Source organism: Rhinoderma darwinii, chromosome 1 (assembly GCF_050947455.1).
Source record: "Rhinoderma darwinii isolate aRhiDar2 chromosome 1, aRhiDar2.hap1, whole genome shotgun sequence".
Taxonomy (NCBI): domain Eukaryota; kingdom Metazoa; phylum Chordata; class Amphibia; order Anura; family Rhinodermatidae; genus Rhinoderma; species Rhinoderma darwinii.
In genome coordinates this window covers 478,139,917-478,159,157 of record NC_134687.1, presented here as the reverse complement: position 1 = coordinate 478,159,157, position 19,241 = coordinate 478,139,917, and the positions used below count along the sequence as shown (strand labels likewise).

General features: G+C 40.7%; 1 protein-coding gene across 3 annotated transcripts in view; it reads right to left on the bottom strand.

Annotated features, from left to right (window-relative positions):
- Positions 1-8,015: 8,015 nt before the first annotated feature.
- The window catches only part of RSRC2 (arginine and serine rich coiled-coil 2), a 54,818-nt gene continuing 43,592 nt past the window's right edge, over positions 8,016-19,241 (bottom strand). For 2 of the 3 annotated variants that reach the window (XM_075834113.1, XM_075834120.1), the window contains one exon: positions 8,016-9,009. In XM_075834113.1, the coding sequence (XP_075690228.1) occupies positions 8,833-9,009 (177 nt within the window). In that variant the 3' untranslated portion in view covers positions 8,016-8,832. The remainder of the gene's footprint in view (positions 9,010-19,241) is intronic. The other variant, XM_075834128.1, reaches the window with a different exon arrangement.

Below are 19,241 nucleotides of genomic sequence, written 5' to 3'. Positions count from 1 at the left end.
AAGGACCCCAGGTAACGAGAACTGGCTACAGAAACGTCCAAAAGGAATGTTCATGTGCGGCTCTTGTAAATGTTGTAAGTACGTGTTAAAATCAGACACCTTTTTTGATAGTGAACGCAAAAGGGAATTTAAAGTCCTTAACTTTATTAACTGTCGTTCGACTATGGTCGTCTACTCCATTGTCTGCCCATGTGGGAAACAATACATTGGTAAAACGAAGCGAGAGTTACATATTCGTATCAATGAACATATCCGGGACATTACTAAAGGTGAAATAACAAATCCCCTAGCTGCACATTTTAAAACATATCATGCCCAATCACCAACTGGCCTAAAATTCATGGGGATCTATCAACTATTTCAAGATAGAAGGGGAGGTGATCTTAACCGAATACTTCTTCAAAAAGAAACCATGTGGATTTATACATTGGGAACTTTGAATCCTAGGGGACTAAATAATGAAATAAAATTTAATATGTTCCTCTGAGACTCAAACTGTTGGGAGCAAATGGACTTCCACTAGGATGGCTGTATTACCAGCGTCCGTAGTGGTCTCCATTTGCTCTCTTCGGGTCGCGGAGTAGGTACGTTGGGCTGTCTTATCTTTGTGGTACGGCGCTCCCCCTTCAGTTTTCTGTATTCTTCGAGCTATATAGCATTAGCAAATAATACAAATATATATATATATACTCTTTTGAGAGCTCTATATTAAAATTAAATGTGAAATCCATAGGTTTTAAAATTTTGCTTGGAATCGGACATTAACGTCAACGGTGTGCCTCTGGTCTGGATGTCCCATTTCGTTTATATATGGGGACCTGTTCTTTGTAGAATGAATATGAGTAGTGTTTCTCTCAATATAAAATATTCAACCAATTGGGTGAATGGAATAAATTAATATACTATCCATCCCTTGCAATCCTTTGTAGCGGGAGGGGTTGCCTATAGGTTCGCTATGGGTGGTGGGGACTAGGGATCTATTGCCCCCTTGGGCATGTGATCCCTCTCCCTGCCCCCCCTGGGGTTCCGTGGCGGCTCCTCTTATGAGTAACAGCTATATATGTAAAAAAACGGTCACGAGATTTAGTGGTAAAATTGTTCCTATAGGATCCTGCTACTATATTAATGGATCATTGTATTAGAACATTTCCTGGGTTTAGTGGGGACTCAGGTCCTGATGCCTTAATAGGTGTGGGCCCTTTCTCCCTGCTTCCCCGGAAATATGTTATGAATTCCATATATATATAAAGATAGCTGTAAATTGGACAAATTATCTGTTCAGCTTTGAAATACTGACTAATTTAGCTAATTTTATTTGCATATAGTTTATGGTATAGCATAATGACATAAACTGCGTAGCAAGGGATTTAATGTTAAAAAACGTATCTCTCCATAATTCCGCCATAAGGTTTAAATAATAGCAATTTTGGCTAATTATATTCATGGATAAATTAATATTGATAATTAAACCTAGGTAGTAGTAATACTCTTATGGAGGATTTATACTCAAATTGGTATTATTGTTAAAATTGTTTGGAGATGCAATACTGATTGCCCTCCATATGAGAACACTGAATATATTCTATATATATATATATATATATATATATATATATATATATATATAAACTAATGGACATATGAACTGCTTACTTGACCATAAAAATGCCTCTGTTTTCTATTGAAATTGATCGTTGTATTTTATGAAAGTTCTACATATGATTCCTATAACGTTTCTTGGATTATCCCCATGGAAGATTACTTTTACAACCATGGAACCAATGAATGAACTTTGGGATACTATAAAGGTATCATGTTTGGCAGCATCTGTCAAACGGCTCTGAAGAAATCCCGTACTGGAATGAAACGCGTCAGCTGTCTTAATCAGACAGGGCGGGTAGTGACGTCTAAACCCTGCACTGTGAATTCCTGTCCAGTATTGGAGATACCACGTGGAAGGAGACATACTATAGAATTTTAAACTTACCTGGCTGCAGCGTGTGATCCTGCCTTGTCGGGTCCGTGTCTCTCGGAGTGCAGTGGCGAATGCCCGCGGAGACCGAAGGAGGAGAGCTTCAATTGATATGATGATGGATATTTGGAGGCTTAAATGAAATGTATGGCCATACAGGTGAATTTTGCCTTTTGTGAAGATATTGACTTTCCATCTATTCGACCGACTGCCTCCATGCAAGGATTCCTGGCACTCGCTGGCTGTTCAAGGTAAAAACCTTTAAAGCTCAAGATTACGAGGGCTACACATTGACCCCAAAGGTCTGTGAAAAGACTACCTATCACCATAAGATTTACATAAAAATCAAGGATGCGCTTATGAGAGGGGGAAAAAAAATACGCTGCAAATTATATCCCCTTAACACACGGGACTATCTTCCTATTTTTGAGATTTATATTTCTTATAAAAAGAATTTCTTCAAAACACCATTACCAACCACTCTACATAGGAACTCTGGCCACTTTGTGATAAAAACAACATATATGGTTGAAAACCGCAAGTGTGAACATAACCCAGCGATATTGCTTTGAAAATTGTTATCTTCTCAAATTTGTTCCATGCATATATGATGTGTTGCATACTCATGAGGTGATATTATAGATGCATAGAGGTGCTATTATATGTCTCTTTTCCTGGCCAGGAGAAAAATATTATTTTTCTTTATTTTAAATTGTTGTTGTATAAATTAATATTGCCGGTATTATCTGGATTTATAAATAAAATATTATGTTGAATTTTATCCAACCCAAGAGTGCCTAGCTATATTCCTGGATCATTTTTTCTTTTTCAATATTACCATACTCGGGAGAAATTGCTTTACCAATGTTGGGGTGCTTTTTCTTCTTTATCCTTTGTGAAAATGAAAAGAATTGGACACTTTAGTGGAAAAAAAAATATTTTATATTCATTTTCATGGCCTAATTACACTAAATTCAGCAAAAAACCTGTGGGGCCAAAATGCTAATTATACCCCATGAAAAAATTCTTGAGGGTTGTAGTTTCCAAAATGGTTTAACTTTTGGGGAATTTTGCACTGTTTTGGTCCCTCCAGGGCGTTGCAAAAGCGACATGGCACCAAAAACCATTCCAGCAAAATCTGCACTCCAAAAGGCACTCCTTCCCTTCTGAGCCCTGCTGTGGGTCCAAACAGCAGTTGCTTACCACATATGGGGTATTGCTGTAATTTGGAGAAATTACTTTACAATTTTTTGGGGTGCTTTTATTCTTTATTCCTTGTAAAAATATAAATGATTTTTTAAAAAAAGTAAAAACTTTCATTTTTACAGACTTATTCCAATAAATTTAGCAAAAAACCTGTGGGGTCAAGATGCGAACTAAGCCACTAGATAAATTCATTGGGGTATAGTTTCAAAATGGGATCACTTTTGGGGGGCTTCCACTGTTTTGGCACCACAAGACCTCTTCAAACCTGACAAGGTGCCTAAAACATTCTAAACAAAGGAGGCCCCAAAATCCACTAGGTGCTCTTTTGCTTCGGAGGCCTGTGCTTCCGTCCATTAACACACTAGTCATATGTGGGATATTTCTAAAAACTACAGAATCTGGGCAAAACATATTGCGTTGCATTTCTCGGATAAAACTTTGTTACAGAAAAAAACTTCAGCAAAAAAAAAAAAAAAAGAATTTCACCTCTACTTTGCTTTTCCTGTGAAACTCCTAAAGGGTTAAGAGACTTTCTGAATGCGGTTTTGAATACTTTGAGGGGTGCAGTTTTTAAAGTGGGGTGATTTGTGTTCTAATATATAAGTCCCTCGGTGTCCCTTTAGAACTGAACAGCCTTTTGAATATGTGGGAAATGGCTTCTAAATTTCTAAGCCTTGTAACATCCTAGAAAAATAAAAGGACGTTCAAAAAAACTATGCAAACAAAGTAGACATATGGGAAACGTAAGCTGGTAACTATTTTATGTGGTATTACTATCTGTTTTACAAACAGATACATTTAAATTTAGAAAAATGCAAATATTTCCAAATTTTCTCAAAATGTTGCTGTACAATATGTCACGAGAAAACAATCTCAGAATCATTTGGATAGGTAAAAGCATTTCCAAGATATTATTACCACATAACGTAACACGTAGGGCTGGGCAATTAATTGAAAAATAATAGAAACCGAAAATCAGCGCAGATATTCGAGATCCTCTTCGCATGCCTGGAATGCAGGGATCATTTACAGCATGTTCAGGCTGGCTGCGGAGGCACAAGCAGACCCACCAAAGCAGCTGGTGAGCCCAGTCTGAGCCAAGAGTGGTCCCCCACCCTCCACACGAGCAGCGCACAGTACAGTCGCTGCACTATTTACAGCTAGTCCACTTTGTTTTGTTCAGCCGTCGCCGCTCATCCTCCCCGGACCGTCCACATACTTTCTGCTTTGTGGCTGACGACCGCATCAGAGAGGAAGCTGCCGGCGCAAAGCACAAACTATGGGGACCAACGGCACAGGGAGGCATCTGACATTGCACACGGAGCACGGTCAGACCTACCTCTGGCAACATACAGCATGTGAAACAGGCCTGTGATTCTGCTTATAAATTGCTTCTATTTAATAAGGTTTGTGTACTTTTCTTGATGCTGAAAAGAAGCTTGGTAGAAGGACTTCAAAGATTAAGAACACAGTCAGGAAGAGCCTGACTTTGATATGGTTCAGCCAAGTGTTAGTGGAATGGTATACTACTGTATAGAATATATACCCCCTGAGCCTACCTGCTGTATAATATATATGCTGTATGTATACCCCCTAGCTCCAAACCGTCTGTATACAGCAGGCTCAGGGGATAAATATTAATTCAAAAGCGTAGCATGCAAATAGGGGCTTGGCATGCATAGTGGGGTGTGGTCTAAATACTCATAATCGGAGGTTACATGTTCATTTAATCATGATTTTGATCATGATTTTGATCATAATTGCCCAGCCCTAGTAACACGTCAGATTTGAATAATTCGGCTTCGTCCGTAAAGAGGCTCTGTCACCAGATTTTGCAACCCCTATCTCCTATTGCAGCAGATCGGCGCTGCAATGGAGATAAGAGTAACGTTTTTTGTTTTTTTTTAAAAACGAGCATTTTTGGCCAAGTTATGACCATTTTCATATTTATGCAAATAAGGCTTTCTAAAGTACAACTGGGCGTGTATTATGTGTGTTACATCTGGGTGTTTTTACTTCTTTTACTAGCTGGGCGTTGTGTATAGAAGTATCATCCACTTCTCTTCACAACGCCCAGCTTCTGGCAGTGCAGACACACAGCGTGTTCTCGAGAGATCACGCTGTGACGTCACTCACTTCCTGCATCGTGTCGGACGAGCGAGGACACAGAGGCACCAGAGGCTACAGTTGATTCTGCAGCAGCATCAGCGTTTGCAGGTAAGTCGATGTAACTACTTACCTGCAAACGCTGATGCTGCTGCAGAATCAACTGTAGCCTCTGGTGCCGATGTGTCCTCGCTCGTCCGACACGATGCAGGACCTGGGGCAGGAAGTGAGTGACGTCACAGCGTGATCTCTCTAGAACACGCTGTGTGTATGCACTGCCAGAAGCTGGGCGTTGTGAAGAGAAGTGGATGATACTTCTATACACAACGCCCAGCTAGTAAAAGAAGTAAAAACGCCCCGATGTAACGAACACAATACACACCCAGTTGTACTTTAGAAAGCCTCATTTACATAAATATAAAAATGGTCATAAGTTGTCAAAAAATGCTCGTTTTAAAAAAAAAAACAAAAAACGTTACTCTTATCTACATTGCAGCGCCGATCTGCTGCAATAGGAGATAGGGGTTGCAAAATCTGGTGACAGAGCCTCTTTAAGGAGGCTCTGTCACCAGATAAGTGCCCTATCCCTTACCTAATCTGATCGGCGCTGTAATGTAGATAAGTGGTTTTTATTTTGAACGATAATTTTTGAGCAAGTTATGAATAATTTTAGATTTATGCTAATTAGTTTCTTAATGCCAAACTGGGCATTTTTTAACTTTTGACCAAGTGGGCGGTGTAGCCATACTATTTACTGTCAAGACACTTCAGTAAAGTTAATGTGGGTGTATGTGACAGCACAGCGTGATCTCGCGAGAGCACGCTGTGCTGGGAGTACAAATTGACATGACTGGAGAGAAGTGTATGACGCTGATTGGTCATACACTTCTCTTTACAACGACCACTTGGTCAAAAGTTAAAAATCGCCCAGTTGGGCATTAAGAAACTAATCATAAATCTAAAATTGTTCATATCTTGCTCAAAAATTAGTTTTTCAAAATAAAAACCACTTCTCCAATTACAGCGCCGATCAGGTTAGGTAGGAGATAGGGCACTTATAATCTGGTGACAGAGCCTCTAAGGCCAAAACAGGCTCAGTTCTGAAGGGGTTAAACATTCAAAATTCAATAAACGTAGAAGAAAATGTGTATTGTAAGTATGCACAAATTTCAGTTTGTTGAATCTAAATCGTAGTCATCAGTTACATATACATAGTACACAGAAAAAAAAACCAACGCATATTGATATGTTTGTTTATTCTGCAACACTCTTATTTTACTTGTTTATAGAGTAGAATATACAAGCAATAGAACGGATTGCATGGGCTTAAAGAGGCTCTGTCACCAGATTTTGCAACCCCTATCTGCTATTGCAGCAGATAGGCGCTGCAATGTAGATTACAGTAACGTTTTTATTTAAAAAAAACGAGCATTTTTGGCCAAGTTATGACCATTTTTGTATTTATGCAAATGAGGCTTGCAAAAGTCCAAGTGGGCGTGTATTATGTGCGTACATCGGGGCGTTTTTAATACTTTTACTAGCTGGGCGTTCTAATGAGAAGTATCATCCACTTCTCTTCAGAACGCCCAGCTTCTGACAGTGCAGATCTGTGACGTCACTCACAGGTCCTGCATCGTGACGGCCACATCGGCACCAGAGGCTACAGTTGATTCTGCAGCAGCATCAGCGTTTGCAGGTAAGTCGATGTAGCTACTTACCTGCAAACGCTGATGCTGCTGCAGAATCAACTGTAGCCTCTGGTGCCGATGTGTCCTCGCTCGTCTGACACGATGCAGGACCTGTGAGTGACGACACAGCGTGATCTCTCGAGAACACGCTGTCTGCACTGCCAGAAGCTGGGCGTTCTGATGAGAAGTATCATCCACTTCTCTTCAGAACGCCCAGCTAGTAAAAGTATTAAAAACGCCCCGATGTACGCACATAATACACGCCGACTTGGACTTTTACTTTTAAACACACCCACTTGGACTTTTACTTTTAAACACGCCCAGTTGGACTTTTGCAAGCCTCATTTGCATAACTACAAAAATGGTCATAACTTGGCCAAAAATGCTCGTTTTTTAAAAATAAAAACGTTACTGTAATCTACATTGCAGCGCCGATCTGCTGCAATAGGAGATAGGGGTTGCAAAATCTGGTGACAGAGCCTCTTTAAATCATTTAAATTAGTGACAAGCACCGTCACAAACAATGGCCTTGGTTAACTAAACAGCATTAAAGAGGCTCTGTCACCAGATTCTCAAATCCCTATCTCCTATTGCATGTGATCAGCGCTGCAATGTAGATAACAGTAACGTTTTGTTTTTTTTAAACGTTCATTTTTGGCCAAGTTCTGAGCTATTTTATATATATGCAAATGAGCTTTGAAATGGACAACTGGGCGTGTTTTTATTCGTCTGTCCAACTGGGCGTGTATTGTTTTTAACTGGGCGTGTTTACTTGTTTTACTAACTGGGCGTTGTGAATAGAAGTGTATGATGCTGACGAATCCGTGACCAATCAGCATCATGCACTCCTCTCCATTCATTTACACAGCACATAGTGTTCTTACTATAACGATGTGCAGCCACATACACAAGTGTCCTGATAATGAATACACATGAAATCCAGGCTGGAGGTCATGTGTATTCATTATCAGGACATTTGTGTATGTGGCTGCACATCGTTATAGTAAGAACACTATGTGCTGTGTAAATGAATGGAGAGGAGTGTATGATGCTGACTGGTCACTGATTGGTCAGCGTCATACACGTAAACACGCTCAGTTAAAAACACAATACATGCCCAGTTGGACATACGAAAAAAAACACGCCCAGTTGTCCATTTCAAAGCTCATTTGCATATATACATAAAATAGCTCATAACTTAGCCAAAAATGAACGTTTTAAAAAAAACGTTACGGTTATCTACATTGCAGCGCCGATCACATGCAATAGGAGATAGGGATTTGAGAATCTGGTGACAGAGCCTCTTTAACCTAAAACACGAGGAGAGGGGGTGTGTGTGCGTGTGGAATATATATATATATATATATATATATATATATATATATATATATATGTATGACACAGCTCTTATGAAGGCCTTTTTCTGTCTAAATATACAAGTGTAGAGGAAAAAAAAGAAGTGTATTGGAACATGTGCTATCCGACAGAAAACATCTAAGCAAAATGTAAACTTACCTAAAACACAGTATTAACCATCTTTATCGACAACCAGAATTCTTCTGGCACAAAATGTTTTGTTTGCTAAATGTACACAAAGCAGGAAATATTAAATGAACAAAACTTTATGTTCATTTACATGTCCAAATAGTAAAAACTAATAACCTCCTACGGTCTTTTCATGAAAACAAAATCTGATATCACTAAGACCAATATCACGGATATTTACAAAAGGTTTTTTTTTTTGTTTTTGCTTTTTAATAAGTTAAAGTCAATGCAACATCCATGCAAGCTAGAAGTCTAGCTTTTTGGTTACAAGATGAACTTTTGAAAAGGTTCCAAAAAGTGGAGAATCCCTTTCTTCTAGACTGCATCCATCCCTCGCATCGATGAAAAGCCCAAGCCTACGCCCCTTTGTGTATGGGTCTGTGATCTTGCCATTTCGTACTGAGCATCTAGGTTTCTAAAAACTTCTTCTTGTTGCTTCAAGGTTCTGAAACTTTCTGAGCTTACAGCACTTGTCCCAGCTTCTTCTTCATTCTAGTACAAGAAAATGTCATCATATATTACATATTGCAGGAACCACCAGCTCAGCATATCAAAAATGAATCAATAAATCGACATCACAGAAAATTACAGAGACCTAAAGTATAACCAAATTGACTAACATTAGCAGTTCGGATACATTATTTGTGATTATATTCAATAAAGCAAAATGCACCAGAAATCACACACAAAAAGAGCCAAGAGTGGCATATATACGTGTGCTCAATTTATTATGTGTTTAAAGAGGCTCTGTCACCAGATTTTGCAACCCCTATCTGCTATTGCAGCAGATCGGCGCTGCAATGTAGATTACAGTAACGTTTTTATTTTTAAAAAACGAGCATTTTTGGCCAAGTTATGACCATTTTTGTAGTTATGCAAATGAGGCTTGCAAAAGTCCAAGTGGGTGTGTTTAAAAGTAAAAGTCCAAGTGGGCGTGTATTATGTGCGTACATCGGGGCGTTTTTAATACTTTTACTAGCTGGGCGCTCTGAAGAGAAGTAACATCCTCTTCTCTTCAGAACGCCCAGCTTCTGGCAGTGCAGATCTGTGACGTCACTCACAGGTCCTGCATCGTGACGGCCACATCGGCGTTTGCAGGTAAGATCGACTTACCTGCTAACGCCGAGGCTGCTGCAGAATCAACTGTAGCCTCTGGTGCCGATGTGGCCGTCACGATGCAGGACCTGTGAGTGACGTCACAGATCTGCACTGCCAGAAGCTGGGCGTTCTGAAGAGAAGAGGATGTTACTTCTCTTCAGAGCGCCCAGCTAGTAAAAGTATTAAAAACGCCCCGATGTACGCACATAATACACGCCCACTTGGACTTTTACTTTTAAACACACCCACTTGGACTTTTGCAAGCCTCATTTGCATAACTACAAAAATGGTCATAACTTGGCCAAAAATGCTCGTTTTTTAAAAATAAAAACGTTACTGTAATCTACATTGCAGCGCCTATCTGCTGCAATAGCAGATAGGGGTTGCAAAATCTGGTGACAGAGCCTCTTTAAGGCATTTTTTACACCTCACTCAGTTTTGAAAAAAAGAGAGTGTCTAAAGAAGTGGGCTTGGTTAAAAGCAGTCTTAACTCCTTAACGCCGAAGGACGGATATATCCGTCCTCAGCAGCTGCTAGTTCGCGCAGGAGGACGGATATATCCGTCCTGTGATGGCGCGGGTACTGAGACTGTACCCACGCGAACAGCAGCAGTAGCACGGCTGTTATACTCAGCCTGGCTCCTGCTGCAACTGCCGGAATCGAAGCGCGCGCCGATTCCGGCAGTTTAACCCATTAAATGCCGCTGTCAATAGTGACAGTGGCATTTAATGTGTTTGACAGGGGGGAGCTCCCTCTGTCACCCGATCGGCGCCCCCGCAAACAAATCGCAGGTCGCCGTCGGGTTTCCATGACAGCCGGGGGTCTAACAAAGACCCCCAGGTCTGCCTTCAGCATCTGCCTGTTAGGCGATGCCGGAGGCATGACCTAACAGGTTGCCTGTCAGTTTTACACTGACAGGCAATAATGCTTTGGTATACGAAGTATACCAAAGCATTATATATGCGATCAATAGATCGCATAGTGAAGTCCCCTGGTGGGACTAAGAAAAAAATGTAAAACAGTTAAATAAAGTTTGTGAAAAAAAAATAAAATAATTACAGTCAAAGTCAAATAAAACTACTTTTTTGGCCCAAAAAGTGGTTTTATTTAGTAAAACTGTCAAAACAAAATCACATACACATATATGGTATCCCCGCGATCGTAACAACTTGACCAATAAAATGAACACATTAATTAAACCGCCGGATGAACGGCGTCCAAAGAAAACGCAAAAAACAACGTCAAAATACTCTTTTTTTCTCCCATTACCCCCATAAAAAATAAAATAAAAGTTAATCTATAAGTCCTATGTACCCCAAAATAGTAATAATAAAAACTACACATTGTCCCGCAAAAATCAAGCCCACATACGGCCACATTGACGGAAAAATAAAAACGTTACGGCTCTCGGAATGCGGCGATGCAAAAACAAGTAATTTTTTTCTAAAAGGGTTTTTATTGTGCAAACGTAGAAAAAACATATAAAACCTTTACATATTTGGTATCCCCGTAATCATGCCGACCCATAGAATAAAGTTAACATGGTATTTACGCTGCATAGTAAACGGCGTAAATTTATAACGTGAAAATTAATGCTGGAATAGCTGCTTATTTTCAATTCTCTCCTAAAATAAAGTTAATAAAAGTTAATCAATATATTATAAGCATCTAAAAATGGTACAATTACAAAATACAACTCGTCCCGCAAAAAACAAGCCCTTATACGGCTATGTCGACGGAATAAAAAAAAGAGTTACGACTCTTGGAATGCGACCGTGAAAAAACAAAAAATAATCCTTGGTCATTAACGTGCAAAATGGCCCGGTCATTAAGGGGTTAAAGGGGTTTTGAGTGTTATTTAAAATATTGGCCAATGTAGGAGGGGTTTTAAAAAAAACACCAAACAAACCCAAAACACTTCTTACGTCACGGATCCCTGTCGCTTCTGTTCCTTCATCGCTGTTAATGACCAGAGGCAGGGAGGAACAGAGTGGTGGCGCTGGGACGACAGGGATCTGTGAGGTAAATAATGGCACTTTTTTTTGTCTTTGCATCCCTCCTACAATGACAATTTTTTAAAAATATCTCGGAAAACCACTTTAACCATTTCAGGACCGGGCTATTTTGAGCATTCAGGACCAGACACCATTTAGCCCTTTTTAGCACGCGTTAGTTAAATGGCTATAACTTTTTTATTTGTTGGGCTACCGACGTTATTTTTGCAATGTTTGTACCGTAGACAATGCAGGTTTCTTTTTTTATTGTTTTTATACACCTCCTTTTTGCTATTTTAGAATTTTTATTCTTAAAGAGGCTCTGTCACCAGATTTTGCAACCCCTATCTGCTATTGCAGCAGATCGGCGCTGCAATGTAGATTACAGTAACGTTTTTATTTTTAAAAAACGAGCATTTTTGGCCAAGTTATAACCATTTTTGTATTTATGCAAATGAGGCTTGCAAAAGTCCAAGTGGGCGTGTTTAAAGTATAAGTCCAACTGGGCGTGTATTATGTGCGTACATCGGGGCGTTTTTACTTCTTTTACTAGCTGGGCGTTCTGACTAGAAGTATCATCCACTTCTCTTCACAACGCCCAGCTTCTGGCAGTGCAGACACAGCCGTGTTCTCCAGAGATCACGCTGTGTCGTCACTCACAGGTCCTGCATCGTGTCGGCCACATCGGCACCAGAGGCTACAGTTGATTCTGCAGCAGCATCAGCGTTTGCAGGTAAGTAGCTACATCGACTTACCTGCAAACGCCGATGCTGCTGCAGAATCAACTGTAGCCTCTGGTGCCGATGTGTCCTCGCTCGTCCGACACGATGCAGGACATGTGAGTGACGTCACAGCGTGATCTCTCGAGAACACGCTGTGTGTCTGCACTGCCAGAAGCTGGGCGTTCTGAAGAGAAGTGGATGATACTTCTCGTCAGAACGCCCAGATAGTAAAAACGCCCCGATGCACGCACATAATACACGCCCACTTGGACTTTTGCAAGCCTCATTTGCATAAATACAAAAATGGTCATAACTTGGCCAAAAATGCTCGTTTTTTTTTAAATAAAAACGTCACTGTAATCTACATTGCAGCGCCTATCTGCTGCAATAGCAGATAGGGGTTGCAAAATCTGGTGACAGAGCCTCTTTAAAGAGGCAACTGGGCGTGTTTTTACTTTTGACCAAGTGGGTGTTGTAAAGAAGTGTATGAGGCTGACCAATCAGTGACTAATCAGCCTCATACACTTGTTATTCACAGGTAAGGGATTTCTATGTATGTTTGTGTTTCAGTGTGTGTTTACTACTGTATGTAAACCTTCTACACTGTGGGTTAGCTCAAAAAATGGCGACACACAGTGTAGGAGGTTAGACCGTTCAAACCCCTCGTTTCTCCCGCAACTAGCCAGGATAAAGGAGGGGGGGATGCTGAGAGCTCACTAGAGCGAGGGCTTTTTACCCGATTTTGCAGCATAAAGCAATGTGGTTGCTTTACCACATGCAATGCTGCAATTTTGGGAATGGCTCCATCTAGTGACCAGCAATGGGAAATATTATAAACTAGAATCCAATTGAATCCAATTTATAATATTTCCTGACTCGTGAAAAAAAAAAAAAAAATTAGAACAATGTTTAATCACCTATACACTAGTTGTTTAACTAAAAAAAAAAAAAAAAACATGTTTTGCTGGTAACACATTCCCTTTAAGAAACTAAATCTAAAATTGTTCATAACTTGCTAAAAAATTATCGTTTTTCAAAATAAAAGCCACTGCTGTTATCTACATTCCAGCGCCGATCAGATTATGTAGGAGATAGGGCACTTATAATGTGGTGACAGAGCCTCTTTAAAGTTTGAAAATAGTAAAAAAAATAAGCTTTTATTACTTATCAGCAATTTTTTGGGGTAATGACAGTTTTACCCTAAAATAGACCTTTTATTTGTGATAGTCATTGTCTACCGTAAATTTTAATATATTACATGTCTAAATTAGGGTAATTGGGTCAGCGCTAGCGTTACAAACAATGATTGGCGGGGGGACGACGTTTTTTTTGGGGTGGGTATTTTATGTGTATTTATTCTTAATTTTTTTTGCACTTTACTATTATTTTATTACTATGGTCTGTCCCTCAAAAGGTCAAAAAAGACCTTTGGGGAACACACACACACATATATATATATATATATTTATTTATTTTCTTTCTTTCACACCACCTTTTCCACTGTAAGGCCTCATGCACACGACCGTAAAAACACCCGTTATTGCGGGTCGTAATTACGACCCGCAATAACGGGCCCATAGACTTCTGTTAGTTACGGGTACCTTCCCGTTTTCTCACTGGAAGGTGCCCGTGCCGTTAAAAAAAAAAAAAAGAACATGTTCTATTCTTTCATTTTACGGGCCGTGCTGCTATACTTTATAATGGCAGCACGGCTCGCAAAAGCGGCCGGCTACCCGTGCTCGTAATTACGAGCACGGTCGTGTGCATGAGGCCTAACTGGAGCTGCACAGCAGCCCCAGTTACAGGGGAAATCAGCCCTCTCATAGTGACGATTGTCACGAATAGGGCTGTGCTGGGTCTAGTAGGACCCAGCAGCAGTCTGTCAGTAACTGCACCCGGCGATCATATGACCAGTCACGAACACCGGGAGAAATAGAGACAGCAGCGCGGCCGCTGCCTCTATTTCTATACACAGCGCGCATTGAGCGCTGTGTACAAGTGATCAGAGAAGACAGAAGTAGCGAAAGCTGCTTCTATCCTCTCCTCAGGGTCCCCGCAGTCACTGAAAGCCGGAGACCCAACATTCAGCTGCGCGATCGCTCGTGCAGCAAGTTAACCTCTTCACGACCACCCCACGTAGATTAACGGGTTGCAAAGCTGGTCGTTGTGCCTGCAGCCCGTTAATCCACGTGTGCTCCTAACAGAGCACACAGACGCTCCCCGCAGCCCGGCATCTCCCAGTACAGGCTGCTACTAGCAGCCTTAGTACTGGGGGAAAACATCGGGTCGGATCACAGCGGTGATCCGAACCGATTAACCCCTTAATTGCGGCAGTCAATAGTGACCGCCGCATTTAAGTTCTTATAGCAACATCGGCACCCCGCTATGCGATTGCGGGGGCCGATTGTTGCGGGGGGGCGATTGCTATGGCAAATGGAAGCCTAACAAAGGCTTCCTATCTGCCATTACGTTAGCCGATTAGGCCCCGCCCGGAGGCGGAGCCTGATCGGCTTGCTGTCAGTGAACTGAAAGTTCTAATACATTGCACTACATGGGTAGTGCAATGTATTAGAACATCAAACAAACAGTTGGACCTTCAAGTCCCCTAGTGGGACTAAAGAAAAGTGTAAAAAAAGTAAAAATAAAAGTTGTAAAAATACAATAAAAGTTTCAAATAATAACACAAAACACAATCGCCCTTTTTCCTTTATCAAGTCATTTATTATTGAAAAAAATAATAAAGCCATACATATTTGGTATCGCTGCGACCGTAACGACCTGAACTATAAAAATGTTATGTTATTTATTCCGCACAGTGAACGCCGTAAAAAAACTAAAAAATACTGACATAATTGCTCTTTTTTGGTCACTTTGTCTTCCAAAAATTTAAATAAAAAGTGATCAAAAAGTCGCATGTACCCAAAAATGGTACCTATAAAAACTATAACTCGTCTCGCTGAAAATAAGCCGTCATACAGCTCAGTCAACGAAAAAAATTAAAACCGTTATGGCTCTCACAACATGGCGACAGAAAAAATCCATTCTCTTTACAAAGGTTATTTTATTGTGCAAAAAGTTGTAAAACATAAAAAAGTTCTATAAATTAGGTATCACCGGAATCGGACTGACCCGCAGAATAAAGGTAATGTGTAATTTATAACGCATGGTGAACGCTGTATAAAAAGAATTAAAAAAATAATGTCAGATTTGCTGTTTTTTGGTCACCTGGCCTCCCAAAAAAAAAAAAAAAGGATAACGTGATCAAAAAGTCGCATGTACCCCAAAATGGTACCAATAAAAGCTACAGCTCGTCCCGCAAAAAAAACAGCCCTCATACCACTACGTCTATGAAAAAATAAAATTAGTTAAGGCTCCAATAAGCCAGGAAATAAAAATATGCAGTTGTGCCGGCCCGAGGGAAACATTTCTTCTGTTTCAAGTGGCGAATTATCAAGGCCCCTAAAATTAGGGAACCAGGAAGGGGAGGGCCCAAACATATCTGCTGAAAGCGAGGGTGCCCGTATTATACCAGGACAACACTTTTCAGCAAAATTCCTCAAACTGCAAAGGTGAGGAGTGTGGACCAAAAGGGGGATAAGAAAGGACACAGTTTATCAGTGCGACACCGGCCTGTGCAGAAATGATTGTGTCACAGCGTAACACACATCTATGGATTATTTTATTGTTTTGTTTACCCCATTATTATACCACCTGACTATGCCCCTTATATACTCCGCCCGGCTTACATGTACCCCCACATTATAAACGGAAACACCAGTAAGACTCAATACAAGACTACTACAAGCAAAATCCACACTCCAAAAGCCCTATGGCGCTACCTCCCTTCTGAACCCTACAGTGTGCCCAAACAGCAGTTTACTTCCACATATATGGCATCGCCATACCCGGGAGAACCCTTTTAACAATTTTTGGGGTGTGTGTCTCCAGTGGCACAAGCTGGGCGCCACATATTGGCATATATATAGAAAAAAAAATCCCATTTTCACTCTGCAACATCGAGTGCACACCAATTTCTGCCAATCACCTGTGGTGTTAATATGCTCACTACACCCCTAAGTGAATACCTTGAGGGATGTAGTTTCCAAAATGGGGTCACTTCTGGGGGGGATCCACTGTTTTGGTCCCACAGGGACTTTGCAAATGCGACATAGCGCCCAGAAACCAATCCAGCAAAATCTGTACTCCAAAAGCCAAATGGCGCTCCTTCCCTTCTGAGCCCTACTGTGTGCCCAAACAGCAGTTTATGACCACATATGTGGTATTGCCGTACACAGGAGAAGTTGCTTTACAAGTGTTGTGGTGCTTTTTTTCATTTATTTGTTGAGAAAATGAAACATTTTCAGCTAAAACTACGTCTTATTGAAGAAAAAGGATTTTTTTTAATTTTCACTGCCCAATTCTAATAAAATCTATGAAACACCTGTGGGGTCAAAATGCTCACTACACCCCTAGATGAATTCCTCAAGGGGTGTAGTTTTGTGAATGGAATCACTTTTGGGGAGTTTCCTCTGTACTGCCACCTTAGGAGCTTTGCAATAGTGACATGGTGTCAAGAAACCAATCCAGCAAAATCTGTGCTCCAAAAGCCAAATGGCGCTCCTTCTCTTCAGATCCTTGCCGTGTGCCCAAACAGCAGTTTATGACCACAAATGGGGTATTGCCGTACTCCAGAGAAGTTGCTTTACAAATGTTTTTTTTTTATTCCTTTATTTGTTGAGAAAATGAAAAATTTTGAGCTAAAGCTACATCTTATTGGAAAAAAAGTATTTTTTTTATCTTCACTGCCCAATTCTAATAAAATCTATGAAACCCCTGTGGGTTCAAAATGCTCACTACACCCCTAGATGGATTCTTCAAGGGGTGTAGTTTTCTAAATGGAGTCACTTTTTTGGTGTTTTCACTGTTTTGGTCCCTTAGGGGCTTTGCAAATGCGACGTGGTCTCCGCAAACCATTCCTGCTAAATTTGAGCTGCAAAAACCAAATGTCGCTCTTTCCCTTCTAAGCCCTGCTGTGTGTCCAAACAACCGTTTATTACCACATGTGGGGTACTGTTTTACTCGGGAGAAATTGCTTTCCAAATGTAGTGGTGCATTTTCTCCTTTTAGCCCTTGTGGAAATTAGAAAAAATTAGCTAAACCTACATTTTCTTTGAAAGAATGTAGATTTTCATTTTCACTGCCTACTTCCAATAATTTCTCCAAAAAACCTGCGGGGTCAAAATGCTCACTATACCCCTAGATAATATCCTCAAGGGGTATAGTTTCCGAAATGGGGTCACTTTTGGGGGATTTCCACTGTTTTGGCGCCGCAAGAGCCTTTCAGACCCGACATGGAGCCTAAAATATTTTCTAATAAAAAAAGAGGCCCCAAAATCCTCCAGGTGCTCCTTTGCTTCTGAGGCTGGTGCTGCAGTCAATAAGTGCACTAGGGCCACATGTGGGGTATTTCTAAAAACTGCAGAATCTGGGCAATAGATATTGAGTTGCGTTTCACTGGTAAAACTTTGTGTTACAAAAAAAAAATAGATGAAAAATTAATTTCTGCAAAAAAAATAAAGAAATTTGAAAATTTCACATCTATGTTGCCTTAATTCCTGTGAAACATCTAAAGGGTTAAGAAACTTTCTAAATGCTGTTTTGAATACTTTGAGGGGTGAAGTTTTTAAAATGGGGTGACTTATCGAGGGTTTCTAATATATAAGGCCCTAAAATCCACTTCACAACTGAACTGGCCCCTGTAAAAATAGCCTTTTTAAATTTTCTTGAAAATGTGAGAAATTGCTGCTAAAGTTCTAAGCCTTGTGATGTCATAGAAAAATAAAAGGATGTTCAAAAAACAATGCCAATCTAAAGTAGACATATGGGGGATGTTAATTAGCAACAATTTTGTGTGGTATTACCATCTGTCTTACAAGCAGATACATATAAATTTAGAAAAATGCTAATTTTTGCAATTTTTCGCTAAATTTTGGTGTATTTCACAATTAAATACTTAATGTATCGAGCAAATTTTGCCAGTAACATAAAGTCCAATGTGTCACGAGAAAACAATCTCAGAATCGCTTGGATAGGTAAAAGCATTCCGAAGTTATTACCACATAAAGTGAAACATGTCAGATTTGAAAAAATTGGCTGCGTCCTGAAGGCCAAAACAGGCTGTGTCCTGAAGGGGTTAAAACCCGAGCCGTAAAAAGTCTATGGCTCGGGTTTTGAGGACCCTGAGCGCTGGCCGTAAAAACACAGTCAGCGGTCGGGAACCAGTTAATGACCACGCCTAATTTGACTTTAATGACCAGGCATTCTTTAGTTTTTTCATTGGTCGCATTCCAAGAGTCAGATGTATGAGAGCTTGTTTTTTGCAAAAGGAGTTGAATTTTTTAATGGAACCATTTTTGGGTACATATAATATTTTGAGTCCCAGGAAGAAAGCTATCGCTCTGCCCGGGACTCTGGCTCTGGGGTTGGCCCGGACATCATATATGGACAGTGATGTCAGGGTCTTCCCTAGAGTTCCAGAGCAGAGCCTATACTAGCGCTCTGCTCTGGGACTCAGGCTCTGGGGTTGCCACTGACATCACATTCCAGTTCAGGAGGATCCCAACATCATTATCTATGGACAGAGACGTCAGGGGCTCCTCCAGCAGAGGAATCCCCGACCTAAGCGTCGACAACGCTCTGGCTGGGGATTCCACTCCTAGAGGGAGCCCCAATGGCGTTATCTACAGGATGTGTGTGCGCGTGTGTCCATATCGACCGAGGGCCCTGCGAGAATATCGAACCGAGTTCCCTGCGGTAGTATCTAAAAAGTGGCTGCCCAAACTTCATACTCGTGTCTGCCAAACGCTTCCATCTGAGCCGTCAGACTGCATTTAGCGACACTTAAACTGGA